Source organism: Hyperolius riggenbachi, chromosome 8, assembly GCF_040937935.1.
Source record: "Hyperolius riggenbachi isolate aHypRig1 chromosome 8, aHypRig1.pri, whole genome shotgun sequence".
In the NCBI taxonomy this organism is placed as follows: domain Eukaryota; kingdom Metazoa; phylum Chordata; class Amphibia; order Anura; family Hyperoliidae; genus Hyperolius; species Hyperolius riggenbachi.
This window is the reverse complement of record NC_090653.1, coordinates 248,894,193-248,920,904: the sequence shown is the minus strand read 5'-3', so window position 1 is coordinate 248,920,904 and position 26,712 is coordinate 248,894,193. Positions and strand designations below refer to the sequence as shown.

Here is a 26,712-nt window from a genome sequence, read left to right as displayed (position 1 = left end):
TTCCAATGAGACTACCAATGGACTGTATATTTTATAATAAAATGGAAAAAGTGGGTCGCGGGTCGAGTTGCGGGTCTGGAGGCCTGCGGGTCGAGTCAGGTACGTCTACCAGATTCACCAGAAAACGGGTTGTGGGTCGGGTACGGGTTGCGGGGCTGCGGGTCAGGTGGGAGTCGGAAAAATGAGTCCCGCGCAGACCTCTAGTGTATGGCCAGTTTTAGTGTTATCTGAGTATTATCTTTTCTCCACTTCACCTGACCTAAGTCTGAGTAGAGATTAAGATTAAGAAACAATAGAGCAGGAAAGATCAATGCTGGGAGCACACGATGCAATTTCTCGTCCCATCGATGGGTGATCATGTACATGTCCAAACTGCTCCTTATTGAAAGGAATCGATTTTCTGTTAATAATTACACAAAAATCGTTTCTTTTCTCGACTGGAAACAGATCGAACATGTTGGAAAAAATGGCCTGATTCCCTTCGATCAGACGGGAAATTGCATTGTCTGCTCCCAGCATAAAGGTTCGTATACACATGCAAATTTTCCACACAACTATCGTCCAAACTTGGTCTGTTGGATGACAGTTGGACATGTGTACGTGTGTACGTATGACAAACGACTAGACGAGCAACTGATAACAGGCAGTAAGCCCGATCCAGCCGGCAGTTTGCCATGTGTGTACAAAATTGTTTGAATGACTTGTGCTTGTTTTGAATGCGGCCATGTCCTGCAGTCTGTCGTTCCACTTGCATGCGCAGTACATGAATGAGTTGGTCATTCCGTTTGTTGGTGGGTGGATAATGCAAGTCGTGCAATCACTTGGTCGTGCGGTTGGTCATGTTGTCCGGTTGGTCGTGCGCTTTTGTTGGACGTGTGTACAAGCCTTTAGGGAGAAAAAATGTTCTTTAAATTTAGCGATACACGGGTCAATTATAGCCCAATACGCCAAGCCAATTCATGCCTCCCTAAAAGTTGTTTCTATCTGTTAAAGACAGGCCCACATTGAGAATTGGGGGGGGGTGTAAATGTTTATTTTTTTTTTTTATGAAAACTGTTCATACACTTCAAACCACACAGAGACGAGCAAGATACCTGAGGCTTGAAACTGTATTTTGTCATCTTTTCAGGTGAAGTGATAATAATAATCGGTGCAAAGGGATGCTTTCTGGGCTCTCTACTTCTGGCACTAGCGTCGGTCGTCGGGCATTCGAACGTCGCTATCGACACACTCCCGACCCACCAGCGATGAAGTGAAATCTTCCGCACAGACAGATCGATGGGAACGATCGATTTCGGACGGAAATCGATCGTCCGGTCAGCGTTTGCGCAACGATTTCACAGCCAATTCGATCACAGTGGTCGAATCGGCTGTATATCGGCGGGAAAATCAGTAAGTGTATGGGCTCCTTTATAATTACTTTTTCATCTCGGATCCGCTTTAACACATACAGTCCTTATGTCTCCCATTTAACCAAAGCAGATAATTTTCCCCCCAATACAGCATGTGAAGATTGTATGCCCACAACACAGCATGTGCAGATATTATGCCCCCAATACAGGATGTGGAGATAGTATTCCCCCAACAAAGCATGTGCAGATAGTATGCCCCCAACACAGCATGTGGAGATAGTATCCCCCCAACACAGCATGTGCAGATAGCATGCTGGGGGCATGCTATCCGCACATGCTGTGTTGGGGGGATACTATCTCCACATGCTGTGTTGTGGGGATACTATCTTCACATGCTGTGTTGGGGGCATACTATCTGCACATGCTGTGTTGAGGGGGATACTATCTCCACATGCTGTGTTGGGGGCATGCAACACAGCATGTGCAGATAGTATGCCCCCAACACAGCATGTGCAGATAGTATGCCCCCAACACAGCATGTGCAGATAGCATGCCCCCAACACAGCATGTGGAGATAGTATCCCCCCCAACACAGCATGTGCAGATAGTATGCCCCCAACACAGCATGTGAAGATAGTATCCCCACAACACAGCATGTGGAGATAGTATCCCCACAACACAGCATGTGCAGATAGTATCCCCCCCCCAACACAGCATGTGGAGATAGTATCCCCCACAACACAGCATGTGCAGATAGTATGCCCCCAACACAGCATGTGCATATATTATACCCCCTAACACAGCAAGTACAAATAGTATCCCTCCAACACAGCATGTGCAGATATTATGCCACCAAAAAGTTATCCCCTCCACCTGTTAACCACTTTTCTCAGCAGCCTGAAAAACAGTCCCGCACACAAAGCAATCAATGTTCACAATACATATTTTAAAAGCCCCCGCTACCCCCAAAACAACCCCCTTTCCCCAATAATCGCATGAACTGCAAATTATCCACCCCTACACACACACACACGCACACACACACACCACAAACACACACACACACACGCACACACACACACACGCACCACACACACACGCACCACACACACACACACACACACACACACACTCACACACACACACACACACACACACACACACACACACACACACACACACACACACACACACACACCAACCACACACACACCACACACACATCACACACACACACACACACACATCACACACACCACACACACCACACACTCGCGCACACACACCACACACACACACCACACACACACACCACACACACACACCACACACACACACCACACACACACACACACTCCCAGCAGCAGCCATTCATTCACGGGGCACCTGAAAAACCTCTTTGCACCAGACATAGAAGCATACTCAGGCGTCAACCTGCCATCCAATTGGACAGCAGCGTCACTTGATGCGGAATTGGATTGGAAGCCAGCGCAAGACTGCTCGCTGGCTTCCCTGTGGATGGGTGGAACCAGCACTGCTATTCTATATACGGGCCACCGGTATTTAGAGATGAAGTGGACCGTATCTATAAGTAATACGTTCTGTGTGTGTGTGGGGGGGGGGGGGTTAAAAAAAGCCTCAGGGGGCCACATTCGGCCCGTGGGCCTTAGTTTGAGGACCACTGGTCTAGGGAGTCAAAGTACTTCAGAAAAATGTAATCAAAATAAAGAAAGTGATCTTTGCAATAAATAATGTAGTCTTAAAATGTCAAAGTAAAAAAAAAATACTATTTGTGCTTATTCTACGGAGTGATACATCGCCTTCAAAGTGCATTGTAAATGGAAACTGATATGCTGATACGCTCTCCCCTCCTCCGCACACCAACACCTCCTCAGATCTCATTCTGATCACAATACAACAGTAAACACTCTTCAGATGAGATCAGAACCATGACCCCGAGGGGATTAACAATACACATGTACATTGCTAAGAGCCCACACAGAGGGTTTCAGGAGAGAATTGATTACACAAACCAGGACATCCTGTCTCTCATCAAGTCCAGTCACAATTTACATGAGGCAGCTGAAAGTGCATTACTTTGAAGGGAGGAAATCAATATGTATAGTGCAGAACCGTGTGATGGCGGTTTGTATAAACAGTTGCTGCATTTACATTGATCCTCATCACAGACCTGACTTCCACTCTTAATAGACAAAACGACACCAACGAAAACCTTTTAAAGTAAATTGTATCTCTGCTTTACTGCTAATCAATATCAACAAATATAGGGAAGGCAACAGGGGCGTAGCAATAGGGGTTGCAGAAGTTGCGACTGCATCTGGGCCCTTTGGCCAGAGGGGCCCCGAATGGCCCTCCCTCAACTGCAGTATTAGCTCTCTATTGTTCCTGTGATCATAATAATCACTTCTATAGATACTTTGAATAGTGGTAATCATTTACAAACTGTTCCCCATCCCCTTCTTGCACCTCAGACACAGTGGTTGTTCTTGGCAGATTTTGGTGCACCGTATCAATTGTTATGTATAGAGTGCTTGGGGGGCCCCATTGTAAAACTTGCATCAGGGCCCACAGCTCCTTAGCTATGCCACCGGAAGGTAATAAACGATACAGCAACTTTACTTGAAGAGAAGATAACTTTTAAGCACCCTTGGTAGTTTCCTGGGGCTACCGCGTACGTTAATTAAAGGCACCTGAAAATTTGGGCGCGCAGTAAGGCCGATAGTAAAACACCGGTATTAAATACTGATATACTACTATAAAAGTGTAACATATCGATATTAAATACCAATATTTTACTGTGGCCAAACTTAACCCTACTCTCTCATAGAAGCCTCCCCTCTGACGCCTAACCCTATCCGCCCCCAACACACACACACACAAACTACCTGCCTAATGCCTAAAACTAACTGCCCCCCGCACATACTGTACTACTTGCCTAATGCCTACACCTAAACTCACCCCCCCCCCCCCCCCCCGCACACAACACTACCTACCTAATGCCTAAACCTACCCCCCACACACACTACCTACCTAACACCGACCTCCCAGCCACCGGACCACATCCATATAAAACAAAAACCCTAAACTATCGGGTGCCAGAAAATATTAGCATTTGGGTATCCACAGTGCCCAATATATAGCTTTGATGTATCTATTTACCGGGCACCCAAATTTCCACTCCAGCTCCCATGTACCGATATTTTCTATTGGCGAGTATGGTGGTGCCCAATTAGCCCACTTGCCGCATGCAACCTTTTTTACTGCTTCCGGGGGCCACCACCTGCTGGAGGGGGTGCCAAAGAAGTGCACTGAGTAGAATTATTATAGGATATGATAGGACAAGGAGCAGGATAAAAGGCATCTACAAATAGGTACTCCCAAATGTATGGAATAGTCAGGTATCCCAGCTGAACTGGTGACCTCATTATCATAACACTCTTGTGACACACTCCACTAATGTGCTCAAGGGTATTCCAATAGCCATAACAAGTGTTAATGGACCTCTGGAAAAGGTAAAGTGGTTTATCCCAATCTTATTTGTTTGACTATCTACTTTTCCTATCTGTCCATTCTGTGCCCACCAGACACTTGTAATTAAATTAAGCAAACCTTCATTTTAGCATCAGTTCATTTCCTAGCAAACTATAGTCAACCAAAGGCCAACCTGAAATTAAAAAGAGCCTGAGGTGTGAGTGATATGGAGGCTGCCATATTTATTTCCTTGTAAGCAATGCCAGTTGCCTGGCTGTCCTGTTGATCTTCTGGTATAAGTAGTGTCTGAGTCACAACCCTGGAACAGATCAAGTACCTGATCTGCTGCATGCTTGTTTAAGGTTTATGGCTAGAATGCTGGGCATACACGGCCCAGATTCTTCTTATCAATCGAGCCGCTGATGGCTCGATTGATAACATCTGACAAGTCTGATAACCTGCCGGATAGATTCCCCGCTCGATCCCCGTGGGCGGACAATAGCGAGGAATTGAGCGGCTGATAAGGGATGCCCGCGGGGACGAGCGGGGATCGATACGCACGCACGCGCGGAAGAGCGGGAATGCGCCAGGCATCGAGCCAGCGGCTCGATCCGGCGCATAATTGCATCCGTGTATGCCCAGGATTAGAGTCACAGGATCATGAGGACAGCCAGGCAATCTGTATTGTTTAAAAGGAAATACATATGGCAGCCGCCATATCCCTCTCACCTTGGTTCGCCCTGTAAAGCGGATTTGAACTCAGAACTGCTTCTCAGCTTTAAAAGATAAGCAAAAGCATAAAAATCTTTAAAGAAAAATATTTCAGCTGATGCAAATCCTGCAATAAATTTGCAGTTTGTTTACTCCCTGCTGTCATGGAGCAGACATACGGTGCGTACACATGCACTACATCCGGCTACGACGGGTCCGTCAGACCCTCCCGCTGAGTGGATCGTTCAGAAACAGCCTTATCAGTCCGCCGACAGCGCGTACACACGTACTACTGTCGGCTGAACGGCCGCCCAGCGGGGAGGGTCCGGTGGACCCATCGTTGCCGCTTGTAGTGCGTGTGTACGCAACTTTAGTGTTAACATCCTGTGCTTTCAAATCAGCTTATCTGCCGTGGCAGTCAGCTAAGGGATAAAATTACACCTTGTGATTAGTCACAGATAAGGGGGGATCAGACAGACTAACCTCTCTACAAGGTGCAGGGTACATTTCTCTATGTTTTCCTCTGTCCTGTGCAAGAGTTCAGGTCCACTTTAAACTAATGTCAAACTGAAGTAAAAAATTCCAGGTACACCAGCCGCAAAGCATAACTTACACAAGAAGAGATGCTAATCTTGACTGTCACTGAGGGAGTTGCATGGTGCGGGGTGACACTTTAGCAGGTGATGATAGTGCTTTGTAGTAATCTCACTGCTACTGGCAGGCATTTTCCATGCACTCCTATGGAGGTCACACACAGGGCCAGGCTGAGGCAGAGGCAAGAGAGGCTCCAGCCTCAGGGCGCAGTGTAGGAGGGGATGCACAACTCACTCAGCTATCATTCCCCTATTGTGTTTGAAGCAGAGAGACATAAGAAAAGGGGATACATGGCAGTGATGGCAAGCCAGATAACTAGAGATTAAGGTGTTGGGGGCCCTGGGGCAAGTCTAATGCTGGGTACACATGTTGCAATTTCCCGCTGGATCCGCGGGATCGATCAATTATTTCCAACATGTTTGATCAGGTTTCGATTGATACAGCCGTCAATTTTGCATGTTAAGTATGTAAAATCGACGGCTGTATCGATCGAACATGTCAGAAATAATTGATCCCGCGGATCGAGCAGGAAAACACTACGTGTGTACCCAGCATTATAGCAATCAGTGTGTGATGGTCGGGGTGGGAGGGATAGAGGGGCGCACTTTTGTGTCTCAGTCTTGGGTGCTGGAGGACCTTTTCCAGGCTCTGGTCAAACATGACTGGTCAGCTCCACCAAAATGCCTACAGCAGGATTTTTTCTTTATCAAACCAGTAGTCAGAACTGATCTCATTAGGTACATTGGAGTGAACATTGTTACTAGCTAGAGCTATAAACTGTGAAGAATCACTTGAAATGTAAATTAACCCCAAGTCATTTGTCTGATAACAGTTTATCCAGGAGCCTGTACACAGGTAATGGTGCCCACTAAGTATACCATCTTGATTGTACAATCTTACCAAATCTGTTTAATAAAAGAGTACACTGAGTACGCCCTCCCAGATTATACAGAGCTCAAGAAACCTTTGAGGATGCATGAATCTACTTTTATACTTTATACAGGAATACACCTCTGTTACATTAAGTCTGTCATTTGTCTTCATTTGTATTTAATTATTGTATTTCAACATTAAAGTTAACCTGTCAAAACAAAAATCTTCCCTAGGGGTACTCACCTTGGGATGGGGAGCCTTTGGATCCGAAAGAGGCTTCCACCATCCTCATTTATCTTCTTGATCCTGCCTGAGACCCCCAAAGTGTGGCCTCTGTGCGCAAGCACGCTAGCTCCGTCCCACTCTGGCGGAAATAGCTGAGCCCAATCAGATCTGTGCTACTGCACAGGCGCAGGCAACGTGGACCCGATCCAGCCCGGCTTTTTCTGAAATAAGCCAAGTGGGATGGAGCTTCTTCGCCAACAAGCAGCATTTCGGGGAACCCAGCGTTGGAACTGAGGGACGGGGAAGCCTCTTTAGGATCCAGAGGCTTCTCTCTTCCGAGGTGAGTACCCCATAGGGGCAATTTTATTCCTTACAGGTACACTTCAATAAAGAGTTTATGGTAAATATACATTGTGGGGTATAGTACTGATTTGGCAAGCAAACAGAAAGTACACTTATCTGGCACTAGCCAGATAATGGGGGTTTTACTCTAATTTACTTTAGGCAGTTCCCCATGTTACATCAAAGTGGTTAGATTGTACAATCAAGATTGTATCATTAGTGGGCACCTTAAAGGAACTACCTGACAGCTGCATACTCAGGTATTAGGGTGCGTACACATACAGTGTAAATGTCAGGGATGGGGACTAGGTCACTATGGCAATGGTTCCAGGCACAAACTCATACAAACATGTTCTTTGGGTACAGCCAAGCGACGTGTACTGTTACTATGGGGAGAGGAGGAGGGACTTTGGTGCAGCACATGATGGACAAGCCAAGGACTGGAATAATACTCTTGGTGTTGCTGAAAGACCCAGTGTCCAGGATCTTTAATAAAAATGGTGAGACCTCTATAAACATGGTAGATTCTTGCTCAACTTGCGCCCCGGTCGAGTTTCGACTGCCGTATTTATGAGGCTTTTAACTCTGTACACATAAGAGGCTAGCCACTAGTTTAAAGTGGACCTGAACTCTTGCACAGGACAGAAGGAAAACGGAGAGAAATGCACCCTGTATGTTTTTTAGAGAGTTAAGCCTGTCTAATTCCCCATTATTTGTGACTAATCACATGCTTAATTTGATCTCTCAGCTCTCAGCTCAGGAATCTCCTAATTTGTAAACACAGAAGTTCAGATCCGCTATAATGCCTGGTACACATTATGCAATTTCCCTGGTTGAATAGGTCATTTCCGACAGGTCCGATCTGATTTCCGGACGTTTTTCTGATCAATTTTCCGATCACTTCTATACAAAATCGATCAGAAAAATTATCGGAAATCAGATCGGACCTGTCGGAAATGATCTATTCAACCATCTATCTGATGGGAAATTGCATGGTGTGTACCCAGGCATTACTGGTGATTTCCCACTGTGTAACTGCCGCTTGGCTGCTGAGAGAACAAAGGGCATATTGTTCTCTGAGCCATTGGGCACTTTACCAGTGATGCGGTAATGAAGTGGACCTATCACAGTCAGTGCCTCATGGGTGACAAACATCTGTGAAACACCTAATTTTCATCTGTGGAATTCGTTTGTCAGTTTCCCAGTGTTGTGCAAGAAATGTGCATTGAAACTCCATGAAAACGCCATTATAAATGCAAATAAAACTACATTTATGTGGCTCTTGATCTAGTCCATTGGAAGGTCGCGGCGACCATCAGAGCAGCTTGTCTGTGTGAATCTGAAATCTGATAGGTTGCCTAACAAAGCATCACAATACTTGGTGCTATTCTGTTAGGTAAGTATGCCCCCCCCCCTCCCCCCCCCAAAAAAAAATGCCCAATCATTTCAAACTTTTTACCCCAATGCAGTTAAAAACATTGCAAACCAATGAAGATAGTCTAATACTCACTAAATTTCTTCTTGCTGGATTTTTTCGTACTGTCGCCCATGGTGGCACCTGGCAAGTCCTGGGACAAAGATGCTGAAGACCTGCTCATCTCTGTCCACCGGGGTGCAGCTTGTTCTCTCAAGTGCTCATCATGTCAGCAGTCTTGTCATCCTGTCTCTGCACCATGCTGCTATCTCACTTGCTGGATGTGGTTTTGGGGCTGAGCTATTCAACCACAAGATGACATGAGCAGGGAGGAGGCTTCTTCTAAAGAAAGATCTCTATCTGTTAGGTGGTAGCAATCTTTTGATGTCTGAAAACCTCCCTTCTTCTTTTGCTTCTCCTAATTTTGGCCAGACACATTGGTGGACAGCATTGATTATGTGTTGCACGTTTTGCAGTGAGGCCACTGGTGGTGAAATTATACCGCTGTAAGTTTCTGCCTGCGATTCGGTCATCTGTCATTTGTAGCACTTGTAGCGTGATGCTGCTAATCTTCACTTCCGTTTTACTTCTGCCGATGCCAGTTTCCTGTAAGATGTGAACAGAGTCCTCTATTGCAAGACAAGTCAAATACACACCTATTTAAAGTGATTCTTAGCATGAAACAAATTTCCTCTATGCCACGCCCTGCTTTCCCGAGTAAGGGCTCTTTTCCACTATGAAATGTAATCACGATTGCAATCGTGTTTCAATTTCCACCATGCGATTGAGCTACTATACTCATTATAGTCCAGCTCAATCGCATCCAAAACGCGGCAGAACGATGATTGCGTTTTGACCGAAATTGCATCGCAATCGGATCACACTAATGGAAATTGCTGCTGCAGTTTCCATTAGTTTAATGTACCTTGCGATTTGCGATCAGAATCAAATCGCAAATCGCAGGGTAGTGGAAAAAGGCCCTAACACTTAGGCCTTTTTTACACTTGCATTGCACACCTGCATTGAGTTGCCCATTTTTTTATTCACATTTGGCTATCTAAAGGGAGGCACATATTGCTATATGAATGGGGTAAAGGGGCACATATGGCTATCTAAATAACATTTGACTCCACCCATGACCACAACTACATTCTGTTTTTTTTCCAGAGGGGGGTGCAAAAACTGTATTTGTCCCCTAGCTACGCCTCTGAGCGCGTTACCACAGGCTCTGCACTTAATTGCTGTAATGAAAGTCTAAGGGCGGTGTAGATAGTGTAAATGACGGAGTGTGGTGCGCAAACATGGACCAAAGGGAATCCCAGTGACTTCCTGTCCAGCAGGGAGTACGTCACTTAGCGGGGGACGTGCAAATGCATATCACCCTGTCAGCGCACCCGGGCACAGGGTCCTACAATTGATGTTTTTTGCGCACCGCAAGGCAAAAAAAGAAAGAAACAAATGTAAAACCGGCCTTATAGTAAAACTGAAGCTAGAAAAAAAAGTCATACCTACCTATAGAGAGGAAAAGCTCTGGATCCTATAGAGCCTTCCCAGTCCCCTCTCAGGCCACTCATTCCAGCAATGTCACCCCCATTGCATGTATTTGACCAACTGGCACATGCACAGTATAGAGATGTTCTACTTCCGGAGCACTTAGGGACTCGAGTTCTCCCAAAGCCTTCCGTGGGCTCTTGGAAGCGGCAAATTTGATCGGTGGGTGGGGGGTGGGGGAGATAATGCTGGAACCAGGTAAGTACTGTATATTCCTGCGTATAAGACTACTTTTTAACCCTTGAAAATCTTCTGAAAAGTTGGGGGTCATCTTATATGTCGGGTGTCATTGATGCCGGGTGATACCTCCTATCCTGTTACCGCCTATCAGAACTCGCTGCTGAGGACTGTAGTGAAGCGGCGCAGGTGCACATGTGTGAGATCTGAGAGGCAGAAAAGGAGGTTAATAGGATACGAGGGTGGGCCAGACAGGTGAAAGAGGCATGTTTTATATCCCAAACTCTATATTTTAATTGGAAATGTTGGGGGGTCGTCTTATATGCCCAGTCTTCTTATACGCCGGAATATACGGTATATATTTTTTTCTAGATTTAGTTTTAAGCTTAAGTTTTGCTTTAATAGTGCACAGTATCATTGTCATGCATTTTCTCCATGTACAGAGGGGTTATTGAGCAGAAGTTGACAAAAGCAACAGACACTAAAGCAGAGGTGTCAAACTCAAATACAAAGTGAGCCGGAACAAAGTTACGGGCCAAACTCAATGTCTACTGGCCACCTTCCCCCTATAAAGTTTCCTCATATCTAATGGACTCCCTCCCCTATACAGTTCCCTGGAGCCTAATGGCCCCCCTCCCTCCCTTATGGAGTTCCCTGGTGTCTAATGGTCTCCATCCCCTATACATTTTCTTGGTATCTAATGCCTTATTTTTCCCCTATACAGTTCCTTGGTGTCTAATGGCCCCCTCCCTCCCCTATTCAGTTTCCTGGTGTCTAGTGATCTTCCTCCCACTCCTAAACAGTTCGCTGGTGTTTAGCGGTCCCCCGTTGCCCCCCTGAATAGCTCCCTGGTGTTCATTGACCCCCCCCCCATACCATTCCCTGGTGTCTAGTGTCTCCCCCCTCTTTCCCCTATATAGCTTCCCTGGTGGTCTAAAGTAGGCCAAACACTATGCATTGTGGAAAAAACACTGGCGGGCCAAATTTGGTGGCTCTGAGGGTCAGATTTGGTCCACGGGCTGGAGTTTGACATGTATGCACTAAAGCCTTCTGCACATAGTAGTTCTCAGCCAACGCAACCAATCAAGGCCACCACTGGCGAGAATCTAGCCTTTGTACACCGGTCTCTAACCCAATCTGTTGCATCAGCAAGAGAACCAGACTGGCACATCATCTCTCCTCCTTACCCGCTCTGTGACACTCCAATATGCGCTGTATAGTTTGCCCTCCACTCCATCCATAGCAACAGAACGAGTCGCTAGCCTACAGACAACAGAAAAAGGAAAAACGTAATGCTCATTTCATATTCAACACATAAATGTACTTTATTCCGTATAAATCTTGTCACCAAAAAAACAGTTATGGTTAAAACCCTATTAAAGGTACACACAGCATTATTTATACTTCCCTGGGGCTTCCTGGCTCCATGAGGTGTGTGGGCTCCCTCCAGCCTACCCAGCTGCCCCATTCCCCTGCGGTAGCCACCGGTATTCTTCTCAGTCGAGGTCTCTCATTCACGGTACACCCATTTACTCGCCCCGTGTCTGGGAGCGATATGCCCCTGCGCAGTACTACTGGGCTCACACAGAATGCTCCCAACCAAAGGAACATGTTGGAGGCATGTGGCCAGGCTGCACATGCACAGAAGAGGACAACTGGCCCTGATATCTGGTGGCTACTACTGGAGAACGGAGCGGCCAGGGAGGATGGCAAGGAGGCCTACACATCTCATGGGGCTGGAGGGTTACCTCAGAGCACTCCAGTTTTCTCCCACATCCCAAAAAACATACAGAAAAGTTTACTGGCTTCCCCCCTAAATTGGCCCAGACCATGATACATGCACTACATGATACATACATAGACATATGACTATGCTAGCATTGTGTCTTTTTCTATGGAAGGGGGTGGAGGGTCAACAAGCAGTGCACAATGGAGCAACTTTCCACAGGTGGGTGAATGGGGAGAGCTCGGGGGATAATTGGGTGTCGGGGATCGCTAAAGATCTGGCATGCAGATATTTAGGAGACTTCGATCAGTCTCTGTACACACGCTGGATTTACTGTAGATTATTAGCCGAGGCGGTCTTTATCAGCTGCCATGGCAGAGTTCAATCCAGGACATGTACATAGCTTTAATGTAAAGCAGTGGTTCTCAAACTAAGGCCCGCGGGCTGAATGTGGCCCCCTGAGGCTTTTTTACCGGCCCTACACACATAATGTATTATAGATGCAGCCAGCTACATCTTTAAATATTGGTGGTCAGCATATAGAATGAAACCAGAAAGCAGTAATTCGCTGGTTTCCAATCAAATTCCACATCAGGTGACACTGCTGTCCAATTGGATTGCAGGTTGTCACCTGGGTATGCTTCACTGTCTGGCCCGCAAAGACTTGTACATCATTTTATGTATACTCTGGTCCCCCAGCAGTCTGAAGTATGTTGACCTGGCCCTCGACCCAAAACGTTTGGGGACCCCTGATGTAAAGGGACCTTGAGCAGTACCACTAAGTATGCATTTAAGCATACCCATGTATAATTTGTTATGACCATACACTTACCCTGCCCCATATTAAGCTCTCTGCCTCACAGTTCCAGAATACATGCATTACAGCGGCGACTCTGTCTCTATGTTGCACGGTAGAGGGGAGGGGAATAGAGGGGGAAGAAGCCAAGAAGCCTGCGCATGCGCAGAGAGGACCCGGAGGCTTCTTGTTCCTGGGGTTACAGAGCGACTTCTGGCAGAGTCACTGCTGTAATGTATTTTGGACTGGAAAAACCAGGAGGCAGAGAGCTTAAAGTGGATCAGAGATAAACTTTTACTCATTGCATAATTGTGTTCCTTTCATATAGTTTATAGTGCATTCCTCAAGCCAAATACTTTTTTTGTTTTGTTTTAATACTCTAATTCCGTATAAACTAAACAAGCCTCGCCCACAGCTTTTCACAGTGCCTGTGCACTGTAGCAAGGGCTTATGGGAGCTCAGTTTGGGCAGGAGGAGGAGGTTACCAGCCATTGATTTCAGAGGCAGAGGGGAGGAGAGGGGACTGAATTTACACACAGGCAAGCTGATAGCATCTCCAGCCCTCAGCCTGTGACAATGTGACAAACAGAACATGGCTGCCCTCATTGTATCACAGCAATAAATAATAAACTGTTGAAGCTGTTTCCAGCTAGATATGCTGTGTAAACTATCTAAACTTTAGATAAGATATATATAGACAAGTTACTTGTTATAGTTAGTTTTTCATCTCGGATCCGCTTTAACACGGGACTGAGTAAGTGTATGGGCATACCCGATTATACATGGGTATGCTTAAATGCATACCCAGTGCTACTGCTCTCTTCCATGGAGTCACCTCAGGACAAAATGTCTCTCCTAAGGGTTGGTTAAAGTGGACTTGAACTCATGCACAGGACACAAGAAAAACACAAATGAATCCACCCTGTATATATTTAGAGAGTTTAGCCTGTGTAATTCCCGCTCATCTGTAACTACCGCAATCACAACTGTAATTTGATCTCTCAGCTGTGTCAGCACAGGAATCTCGGCAGTCTTCAGCACAGCAGTTAATTTGTAAACACAGGATGTTAACCCTACATCGGCTTTCATGAAAGCAGGAAGTAGACACACTGCAGATTTATTGCAGGATTGGTATCAGCTGTAACAAATAAATGTTTTTTCTTTAAAGGTTATTATGCTGTTGCGTATTTTTCAGAGCAAAGTGGAAGTTCTGAGTTCAGGTCCAGGTCAGCCGCCACAGTTCTCCCATGGATCTGTCCACATAATCCCTTAGTTTTGGAAGGCTTTTTGCTAAAAAGGGGGCATACTAGCACAACCCTAATATATGTATATATACAGTGGGTTGCAAAAGTATTCGACCCCCTTGAAGTTTTCCACATTTTGTCACATTACTGCCACAAACATGCATCAATTTTATTGGAATTCCACGTGAAAGACCAATACAAAGTGGTGTACACATAAGAAGTGGAACGAAAATCATACATGATTCCAAACATTTTTTACAAATAAATAACTGCAAAGTGGGGTGTGCGTAATTATTCAGCCCCCTGAGTCAATACTTTGTAGAACCACCTTTTGCTGAAATTACAGCTGCCAGTCTTTTAGGGTATGTCTCCACCAGCTTTGCACATCTAGAGACTGAAATCCTTGCCCATTCTTCTTTGCAAACCAGCTCCAGCTCAGTCAGATTAGATGGGCAACGTTTGTGAACAGCAGTTTTCAGATCTTGCCAGAGATTCTCGATTGGATTTAGATCTGGACTTTGACCGGGCCATTCTAACACATAGATATGTTTTGTTTTAAACCATTCCATTGTTGCCCTGGCTTTATGTTTAGGGTCATTGTCCTGCTGGAAGGTGAACCTCCGCCCCAGTCTCAAGTCTTTTGCAGTCTCCAAGAGGTTTTCTTCCAAGTTTGCCCTGTATTTGGCTCCATCCATCTTCCCATCAACTCTGACCAGCTTTCCTGTCCCTGCTGAAGAGATGCACCCCCCGAGCATGATGCTGCCACCACCATATTTGACAGTGGGGATGGTGTGTTCAGAGTGATGTGCAGTGTTAGTTTTCTGCCACACATAGCGTTTTGCATTTTGGCCAAAAAGTTCCATTTTGGTCTCATCTGACCAGAGCACCTTCTTCCACGTTTGCTGTGTCCCCCACATGGCTTGTGGCAAACTGCAAATGCGACTTCTTATGCTTTCTGTTAACAATGCCTTTCCTCTTGCCACTCTTCCATAAAGGCCAACTTTATACAGTGCATGACTAATAGTTGTCCTATGGACAGAGTCTCCCACCTGAGCTGTAGATTTCTGCAGCTCGTCCAGAGTCACCATTGGCCTCTTGACTGCATTTCTGATCAGTGCTCTCCTTGTTCGGCCTCTGAGTTTAGGTGGATGGCCTTGTCTTGGTAGGTGTACAGTTGTGCCATACTCCTTCCATTTCTGAATGATCGCTTGAACAGTGCTCCATGGGATGTTCAAGGCTTTGGAAATCTTTTTGTAGCCTAAGCCTGCTTTAAATTTCTCAATAACTTGATCCCTGACCTGTCTTGTGTGTTCTTTGGACTTCACGGTGTTGTTGCTCCCAATATTCTCTTAGACAACATCTGAGGCCCTCACAGAGCAGCTGTATTTGTACTGACATTAGATTACACACAGGTGCACTCTATTTAGTCATTAGCACTCATCAGGCAATGTTTATAGGCAACTGACTGCACTCAGATCAAAGGGGGCCGAATAATTATGCACACACCACTTTGCAGTTATTTATTTGTAAAAAATGTTTGCAATGATGTATGATTTTCATTCCACTTCTCATGCTTACACCACTTTGTGTTGGTCTTTCATGTGGAATTCCAATAAAATTGATTTATGTTTGTGGCAGTAATATGACAAAATGTGGAAAACTTCAAGGGGGCCAAATACTTTTGCAACCCACTGTATATATTCATAAATGTACCCCTAGAAGAACATCTTTTTTTTAGAGTCAGCTGCATTTTAACCTTGTGCACTGGGGAAGCAAAGGCGCATAATCAACTGGGTAACACTCCCTACACTTGTATGAGAATACATTTACATGTTTTCTGAGCACTTCTATGTACATCTCCTTTAGTCAAATCTCTTTGCTCTTTGGAGAAACTTTCCCAGCAGTACAGAAAAAGGAACTCTAGAGCGCATTGGAGGTTACACAATGGGTGAGGTCAGGCTGAAGAGTTTAGCAACCTGTATGGTTCCACCCTTGTTTACCCCAAACTCATGGGCTTTCTGTTCTTTAGAAATTAACCATATCAAGTTGATTATCCTGCAAATGGACTATAGCGACTCAAGGGCTAAACAAATAATAAGGTTGTACAAAGGAATCTGGAGCAGAACACCTGGACTCTCCATTTCTGACTGAAGCAAACTGTCACTGTTAAGTGAAAGGAACATTACACTTTCATTACAAAATGCTATAAACATTAAGCTTTTTATAATGTGATATAATTAAAAATTATCCTTCTATTTCAACTTGCACCCAAAAAAGAATTTTACAAAGCTGATATCTACTGATTGAAACCTCCCAATCAGAAATGGATCACTTTTAAATTGAATACCCACCGGCAGATGCTGCCAGATGCATCGTGGTCCATCTGGCCGCATCTACAATCGTTGTTTGCGGCGACAATGAACGATTGTGTAAATGTTCATTTATACGATCACGGCAAACGTGCGCAAGTCAATAAGGATCGCAATAATCTTCAACGACTTGATCGGACTTGTCGGTCTTTCAAAAACAAACGACTGCTGCAGGTGTCATGCAATGGTCAATATAGTTTAACGAAATTGTTATTGAAAGGTACTGCTCAATATCATGAAAAAAACGTTCTTCGCACAAAATCGCTCATAAAAATCGTTTGATGAGTATGGGCCTAAAGTCTAATTTCACACATGGATGTAGTGTGATTTCCCTGAGACAGGAGAACTCGCCACACACCATGCCGTATTTTAGACATCCTGCAGCAGACAGCGCCGCTAGAGTGATTTGCATAGCTCCACCCCCGACAGTGAACGTTCTCCCATAAGGTGCGTACACACGCACTACAAGAGGAAACGACGGGTCCGCCAGACCCTCTCGCTGGGTGGTCTTTTAGCCGACAGTAGCGCGTGTGTATGCACTGTCGGCGGATCGTTCAGAAACAGCCTTATCAGTCCGCCGACAGCGCGTACACACACGCTACTGTCGGCTAAAAGACTGCCCGGCAGGAGGGTCCGGCGGACCCGTCGCTTCCTCTAGTAGTGCGTGTGTACGCACCTTTAGATTGTAAGCCTCTAGCAGGGTCCTCCCTTCCCTAGTGTAATCTACAGGATTGTGTGCTCCTTTCCCATGACAGCCTCGTACTTGTATTACTGGGCTTCCTAACCAGCCCATAATCGCACAATCATATATCTGGTACCGTTTGCCTTGTATAACTTTGTTCTATGTTGTATAACCTTGTTATGTCTGTCATCCTTGTATCGTTGTATATATTTATTGTCCAGCGCTGCGTAATATGTTGGTGCTTTATAAATACAATAAATAATAATAATACTCCCTGTTGGACAGAAAATGAGTCACTGTTTTTTGGCCAAGCACTACCTCTAAATCAAAGCAATCCTAGTTCGGCTGGCACACCAGTAATAATAATCAAGCAGTTTTATTGTATGCACAACATGACAATTGTTTCAGGGCCACGGCGGGTCCCCTTCATCAGATAAAGTGCAGACATACCTCTGAATCAAGTCTAACCATGGTTGGTGTTGCCATTCTCATAAAGACTAATGTCACTGCAACCGGGGATCGGCAAAGGGGTGGCGAAAGAGAGTGACGCAATGCCCTAGTGTGAAAGGGGCCTTAGTAATGAAGCCCCATTTGATCTTCATCAGAAATCATATTGAGAATTGATTGAAACAATGTCTTCTTAGCACTGTGCTACTTGATGCAGCACAAAGCTATGCAGCCTTCCTACTATCCTCCCTGGCTTCAGGAAATGTACCAAAACCACTGATCACCCTTTAAGTTAAAGAACTGTCTGAAATAGACCAGAAATTTATGGACCGTATATGTTGGGGTCGATAGATGACTTAAGGTGCGTACACACGCACTACGGCCGCCAACGACAGGTCCGTCAGACCCTCCCGCTGGGCGGACTTTCAGGCGACAGTAGCGCATGTGTACGCACTGTCGGCGGACTGATAAGGTGATAAGGTTGTTTCTGAGTGATCTGCCCGGCGGATCGTTCAGAAACAGCCTTATCAGTCTGCCGACAGTGCGTACACACGTGCTACTGTCGCCTAAAAGTCCGCCCAGCGGGAGGGTCTGACGGACCCGTCGTTGGCGGCCGTAGTGCGTGTGTACACACCTTAAATCATCAATCCCAGCGACGTACTTCCTGCCCAACATCACTATCCAGAGGACGGGCTTATACATATGACCCTGTTGCCGCACTGTGGCACAGGGTCATATGAAGCCTCTTATCTGCTCGCACCACATCACACAAATCCAGTGTCAAAAATTGTCCAGGTATTCCCACTCTATTATCTATTGACTGTGGGCAGGCATACGAGGGAGAGCGGCAAGCAATATACAGCTGCGTCGTTTTGTACCGCATCAAGTGACACTAAACTAGAGTTGGTGGTGCTCCACCTGGTATTGATTCAAACTTCTGCTGAACGCATCAAGTAGTAATGTCTACAAATGATATTTCTCAATCAGGGACATATCAATAATTTCCCTATTTAGGGCCTACATCTAATCTGATTAGATTAGAACATCTGCCAGGACAACTGAAGAGACAAATCCTCATAAAGACCTTCAAATTAAGTGAGGGTACAAGTGAGAGTACAGATGATCTCTCACACACTTGCATGATTTTCACATATTTAGGGTCTCCACCCTTGTTTACATAACACTCTTTGAGGGTGATACACCAGAAGGCCTGAAACTAAATCATTATCCTGTAAATGAACTCTTGAGAATGCCTCATTCATTAAGCGGGAGGAATATATGGTAATGAGGTGAAAAGGAATCTTCACCTGACATCTCCATTTCTGAGAGGTGCAATGTTTGTCCTATTGCAGTCACAGAAAGTCTTTTATTTTTATAATTACCCTAAACATTGATTGGTGCCAGGGTGTCTACTCTGCAAACTCTTCTTGGAGTTTCTAGACATGGGCACATATTAACTGTATACATTTACCATCAAATTTATCATCATTAATATGAAGGCCCTTATTCAATTAAGTTTTTTTTTTCCTTCTGAGTTTTCTCCTAGGAGATAATTTTTCATATTCTCTTTAACCACTTCAGGACCACAGTCTTTCTACCCCTTAAGGACCAGGCACTTTTTTTCCATTCAGACCACTGCAGCTTTCACGGTTTATTGCTCGCTCATACAACCTACCACCTAAATGAATTTTACCTCCTTTTCTTGTCACTAATAAAGCTTTCTTTTGGTGCTATTTGATTGCTCCTGCGATTTTTACTTTTTATTATATTCATCAAAAAAGACATGAATTTTGGCAAAAAAATGATTTTTTTTAACTTTCTGTGCTGACATTTTTCAAATAAAGTAAAATTTCTGTATACATGCAGCGCGAAAAATGTGGACAAACATGTTTTTGATTAAAAAAAAACCCATTCAGTGTATATTTATTGGTTTGGGTAAAAGTTATAGCGTTTACAAACTATGGTGCCAAAAGTGAATTTTCCCATTTTCAAGCATCTCTGACTTTTCTGCGCACCTGTCAGGTTTCATGAGGGGCTAAAATTCCAGGATAGTACAAATACCCCCCAAATGACCCCATTTTGGAAAGAAGACATCCCAAAGTATTCAGTGAGAGGCATGGTGAGTTCATAGAAGATTTTATTTTTTGTCACAAGTTAGCGGAAAATGACACTTTCTGACAAAAAAAAGAAAAAAAAAAGTTTCCATTTCTTCTAACTTGCGACAAAAAAAAAAGAAATCTGCCACGGACTCACTATGCTCCTCTCTGAATACCTTGAAGTGTCTACTTTCCAAAATGGGGTCATTTGTGGGGTGTGTTTACTGTCCTGGCATTTTGGGGGGTGCCTAATTGTAAGCACCCCTGTAAAGCCTAAAGATGCTCATTGGACTTTTGGCCCCTTAGCGCAGTTAGGCTGCAAAAAAGTGCCACACATGTGGTATTGCCGTACTCAGGAGAAGTAGTATAATGTGTTTTGGGGTGTATTTTTACACATACCCATGCTGGGTGGGAGAAATATCTCCATAAATGACAATTGTTTTATTTTTTTTACACACAATTGTCTATTTATAGAGATATTTCTCCCACTCAGCATGGGTATGTGGAAAAATACACCCCAAAACACATTATACTACTTCTCCTGAGTACGGCGATACCACATGTGTGGCACTTTTTTGCACCCTAACTGCGCTAAGGGGCCCAAAGTTCAATGAGTACCTTTAGGATTTCACAGGTCATTTTGAGAAATTTCGTTTCAAGACTACTCCTCACGGTTTAGGGCCCCTAAAATGCCAGGACAGTATAGGAACCCCACAAATTACCCCATTTTAGAAAGAAGACACCCCAAGGTATTCCGTTAGGAGGATGGTGAGTTCATAGAAGATTTTTTTTTTTTGTCACAAGTTAGCGGAAATTGATTTTAATTGTTTTTTTTCACAAAGTGTCATTTTCCGCTAACTTGTGACAAAAAATAAAATCTTCTATGAACTCACCATACTCCTAACGGAATACCTTGGGGTGTCTTCTTTCTAAAATGGGGTCATTTGTGGGGTTCCTATACTGCCCTGGCATTTTAGGGGCCCTAAACCGTGAGGAGTAGTCTTGAAACCAAATGTCGCAAAATGACCTGTGAAATCCTAAAGGTACTCATTGGACTTTGGGCCTCTTAGCGCACTTAGGGTGCAAAAAAGTGCCACACATGTGGTACCGCCGTACTCAGGATAAGTAGTATAATGTGTTTTGGGGTGTATTTTTACACATACCCATGCTGGGTGGGAGAAATATCTCTGTAAATGACAATTGTTTGATTTTTTTACACACAATTGTCCATTTACAGAGAGATTTCTCCCACCCAGCATGGGTATGTGTAAAAATACACCACAAAACACATTATACTACTTCTCCTGAGTATGGCGATACCACATGTGTGACACTTTTTTGCAGCCTAGGTGCGCTAAGGGGCCCAACGTCCTATTCACAGGTCATTTTGAGGCATTTGTTTTCTAGACTACTCCTCACGGTTTAGGGCCCCTAAAATGCCAGGGCAGTATAGGAACCCCACAAGTGACCCCATTTTAGAAAGAAGACACCCCAAGGTATTCCGTTAGGGGTATGGTGAGTTCATAGAAGATTTTATTTTTTGTCACAAGTTAGTGAAAAATGACACTTTGTGAAAAAAACAATAAAAATCTAATTTCCGCTATTTTTTGACAAAAAATAAAATCTTCTATGAACTCATCATACACCTAACAGAATACCTTGGGGTGTCTTCTTTCTAAAATGGGGTCACTTGTGGGGTTCCTATACTGCCCTGGCATTTTACGGGCCCAAAACTGTGAGTAGTCTGGAAACCAAATTTCTCAAAATGACTGATCAGGGGTATAAGCATCTGCAAATTTTGATGACAGGTGGTCTATGAGGGGGCAAATTTTGTGGAACCGGTCATAAGCAGGGTGGCCTCTTAGATGACAGGATGTTTTGGGCCTGATCTGATGGATAGGAGTGCTAGGGGGTGACAGTAGGTGATTGATGGGTGTCTCAGGGGGCGGTTAGAGGGGAAAATAGATGCAATCAATGCACTGGGGAGGTGATCGGAAGGGGGTCTGAGGGGGACCTGAGGGTTTGGCCGAGTGATCAGGAGCCCACACGGGGCAAATTAGGGCCTGATCTGATGGGTAGGTGTGCTAGGGGGTGACAGGAGGTGATTGATGGGTGTCTCAAGGTGTGATTAGAGGGGGGAAATAGATGCAAGCAATGCACTAGCGAGGTGATCAGGGCTGGGGTCTGAGGACGTTCTGAGGTGTGGGCGGGTGATTGGGTGCCCGCAAGGGGCAGATTAGGGTCTAATCTGATGGGTAACCGTGACAGGTGGTGATAGGGGGTGATTGATGGGTAATTAGTGGGTGTTTAGAGGAGAGAAGAGATGTAAACACTGCACTTGGGAGGTGATCTGATGTCGGATCTGCGGGCGATCTATTGGTGTGGGTGGGTGATCAGATTGCCCGCAAGGGGCAGGTTAGGGGCTGATTGATGGGTGGCAGTGACAGGGGGTGATTGATGGGTGGCAGTGACAGGGGGTGATTGATAGGTGATTGACAGGTGATCAGTGGGTTATTACAGGGAATAACAGACGTAAATATTGCACTGGCGAATTGATAAAGGGGGGTCTGAGGGCAATCTGAGCGTGTGGGCGGGTGATTGGGTGCCCGCAAGGGGTAGATTAGGGTCTAATCTGATGGGTAACAGTGACAGGTGGTGATAGGGGGTGATTGATAGGTGATTGATGGGTAATTAGTGGGTGTTTAGAGGAGAGAATAGATGTAAACAATGGATTTGGGAGGTGATCTGATGTCGGATCTGCGGGCGATCTATTGGTGTGGGTGGGTGATCAGATTGCCCGCAAGGGGCAGGTTAGGGGCTGATTGATGGGTAGCAGTGACAGGGGGTGATTGACTGGTGATTGACGGGTGATTGACAGGTGATCAGGGGGGATAGATGCATACAGTACACGGGGGGGGGGGGGTCTGGGGAGAATCTGAGGGGTGGGGGGGTGATCAGGAGGGGGCAGTGGGCAGGGGGGGGGGATAAAAAAAAAATAGCGTTGACAGATAGTGACAGGGAGTGATTGATGGGTGATTAGGGGGGTGACTGGGTGCAAACAGTGGTCTGGGGGGTGGGCAGGGGGGGGTCTGAGGGGTGCTGTGGGCGATCAGGGGGCAGGGGGGGGGAAATCAGTGTGCTTGGGTGCAGACTAGGGTGGCTGCAGCCTGCCCTGGTGGTCCCTCGGACACTGGGACCACCAGGGCAGGAGGCAGCCAGTATAATAGGCTTTGTATACATTACAAAGCCTATTATACAATGTAAATGCGGCGATCCGGGTGCTAGTAACCCGCCGGCGCTTCCGAACGGCCGGCGGGTTACTACGAGCGGTGGGCGGAGCCAGTCCCCGGCGGCTGATCGCGTCACGAATGACGCGATCGCCGCATAACCACTCCCGCAGCCGCCCCCGCCGATGGGCGTATTGCGGTCGTTTGGGCCCGGACTTTGCCGCCGCCCATCGGCTGGGGGCGGTCCTCAAGTGGTTAAAATAACCCATCAGCACTTGGGAAATGAAAAAGTGCCAAAAAGCAAGTTAAAAAAGTACTATCAAAATTATGAGTATTTTTTTCCTTGCTGGTGCTTTAAAGGGACCATGAGCTCACGCCACTTCAGCCAAAGTTGACGGATTACCGGAGCCGCCAGTGAGACAGCGGAAAAGAAGAAGAGGATGCCGGAGGCCCTTGCAACCTATGGGGAGCTGGAGCAAGCCCCAGTTAAGTCTAAATTTATTTTTTTAGGGCACTGCTCAGGGTCCCTTTAAAGGGCAGTTTATTGACAAGGTGCACAAATATCTCCTATGAGGAAACTATGTATTTCATATGGGCAAAAGTGTGAACAAAAATGAGTCAGTCCATTCTAATACTACAGGCACACACTAAATTTTAGTAATTTAGTTGCCAAGAATTTTTTTGTCATCGCAAAAGGAAGTCTAGTAAGAGTGTCGGTATCTGCAATTCTGCATAGCGTGCACATTGGCATGAACAAATTATTATTATTATTATTTATTGTATTTATAAAGCGCCAACATATTACGCAGCGCTGAACATTAATTTAGGTTACAGACAATATTTAGGGGTGACATACAGCAATATGACAATACAGGAATAATAGAAAACCAGATCACACAGCACAGTATGAGTACAAGGTAATGCTTAGTCAGTCACTGGATTGAGCATGGAGATTAGGCAAGTTAGGTTCACTCAGATGCATAGCATGGGTTCACAGTAATGGAGGTGCATGATCAGGTAGGACACAAAAGGAGGAGGACCCTGCCCAAAGGCTTACAATCTAGAGGGAGAGGTAAGGACACGAACGGTAGGGGACCAGAGTTCAGCTGTAGGTTTAGAGCACTTGTGAGGGGTAGTAGGCCAGAGTGAAAAGGTGAGTTTTGAGGGCTTTCTTGAAGATGTTGAAGGAGGGGGCTGCCCTAATGGGTGGAGGTAGGGAGTTCCATAGTGTTGGAGCAGCTCTTGAGAAGTCCTGGAGGCGTGCATGGGACTGGGTGATGCGGGGGGCGGTTAGGCGAAGTTCATTGGAAGAGCGGAGTGAGCGGCTAGGTGTGTACCTCTGAGTAAGATCGGAAATGTAGGTTTGACAGGTTTTGTGGACCGATTTGTAGGTCAGACACAGTATCTTGAATTTGATTCTGGACTGGATAGGAAGCCAGTGGAGGGATTCTAGGAGGGGATCTGCCGTGGTGGAGCGATGGGAGCAGTGGATAATTCTGGCTGCCGCATTCATGATGGACTGCAGTGGGGCTGTTCGGGTCATAGGGAGACCAGACAGCAGGGCATTGCAGTAGTCAAGGCGGGAAATTATGAGGGCATGGATGAGGAGTTTGGTGGTGGCAGAGGTCAGGAAAGGGCGAATCTTACAGATGTTACGAAGGTGGAAGTTGCAGGACTTTGTGAGGATTTGGATGTGGGAAGTGAAGGAGAGTGCGGAGTCCAGGGTGACACCCAGACAACGGGCTTGAGAGGTAGGGCGAATGGTAGTGTGGTTAACAGTGACATGCACATCTGGGAGGTTCGTGGATGGCCGGGGTGGGAAGATCATAAATTCCGTTTTGTCTAGATTTAGTTTCAGGAACCTAGCGGACATCCAGGAGGAGATGGCTGATAGGCAGGAGGAGACCTTGTCCATGGTATTGGTGGATATGTCAGGGGTGGGGAGGTAGATCTGGGTGTCATCTGCATACAGATGATAGTTAAAACCCATGGAGGAGATAACAAATGCAGCATGGTGGCGGAGTGGACTGCACTCTTGCCTTGCAGTGCCTGGTCCCTGGGTCCCTAGTTTGAACCTCAACCTGGGCACTATCTGCACTGAGTTTGCATGTCCTCCCCGTATCTGCATGGCTTTCCTCTGGGCACTCCGGTTTGCTCCCACATCCCAAAAACATACAGATAAGTTAATGGGCTTCCTTCTAAAATTGGCCCTGGACTGTGACAGATATACTGTATGTACTGGAGACATGACTATAGTAGGGATTAGATTGTGAACTCATCTGAGAGACAGTTAGCGACAAGACTATATATACTCTGTAAAATGCCGTGAAAGATGTCAACACTATACACTTAATGAAAATAATAATAGTTCATATTACAGTAGAAAACTAGAACTTAAAACACTGATTCAGTTGTTTTATAATGCTGTTTCACTCAAAACGTATTATAATTATGTATGGCAAGAAGTATCCCCTGATTCCTTCATATGTAAGGAGTTTAGTGTAGGTGGAATGGAACTCAGCTGTGTTTATGGAGCTGGAGGAAGCCCAGTGTAAGTATCAAATCTTTTACTTTTGTAGTCTCAGGTACACCTTAAGCCTCCAGCAGACAAAATAATTTTGACAGTACTTTTTCATCTACTTTTTGGTACTTCAATCAATTGCAGAGAGCTGAAAATTTATTTTAAACAGAATATTAAAAATTATATCCAAAGAAAGAATTTAGCAAAAAAGTGACTTGAATAAGGGCCTCTATCTATTAAATAAACATTAAAATTGCACACCAAGAACCTCGTATTGCAGCTTTCGGGCGATGGCACTTTCTTCGCATCCACCTCCATTCGCACAACTTTAAACCTATGAACCAGTCCGACGAAGGCTTTTTATAAATCGAAAGCTCACTCTTTATCCATCTCTAAGTTAGCCAATAAATGGTATCATCCTGATTCAAAACTTCTTGTTGTAGACATGGATAGTGTTTCCCAACTGCTGCAAGTAGGGAACCACAATTGTCCTATATGAGGTTTCCATATGGAAGTACTGGGGGATCACATGTACCAATGCCATGATGAACCCATGAACAGTATATTACTTTAACTGTAGAAACTGCAGAGGCCAGCTTGTATTACTCCAAATCTCATGAATATTCCTTTCTATAAACAGATCTCACTATAACATTCACCATGTCCATCTTCTAAATTACCCCTACCATAAGTGTCCACCAGTAAAATCCCTGCACTTCAGCCCAGCTATCATAATATTATTATCAAATATAAAACTACAGTACAATAATCACATTCAGGCATTGTAGGGCAGGTGCCTTGAAGTAAAATGGCGGCGCTTTCCTCACACACGCCGCACCCAATCAGCAGCGTCGCTTCCTCACAGACCGTCAC

General features: G+C 45.3%; 1 protein-coding gene across 2 annotated transcripts in view; it reads right to left on the bottom strand.

Annotated features, from left to right (window-relative positions):
• SH2D3C (SH2 domain containing 3C) overlaps window positions 1-26,674 on the bottom strand; it is a 153,296-nt gene extending 126,622 nt beyond the window's left edge. The window contains exons 1-3 of one of the 2 annotated variants that reach the window (XM_068248566.1): window positions 26,613-26,674; window positions 11,919-11,994; window positions 9,100-9,609 (exon numbers count right to left, since the gene is read on the bottom strand). In XM_068248566.1, coding sequence (XP_068104667.1) covers window positions 9,100-9,187 — 88 coding nt within the window. In that variant the 5' untranslated portion in view covers window positions 9,188-9,609; window positions 11,919-11,994; window positions 26,613-26,674. Of the gene's footprint in view, window positions 1-9,099; window positions 9,610-11,918; window positions 11,995-26,603 lie in introns of both variants that reach the window. The other variant, XM_068248567.1, reaches the window with a different exon arrangement.
• Window positions 26,675-26,712: the final 38 nt, after the last annotated feature.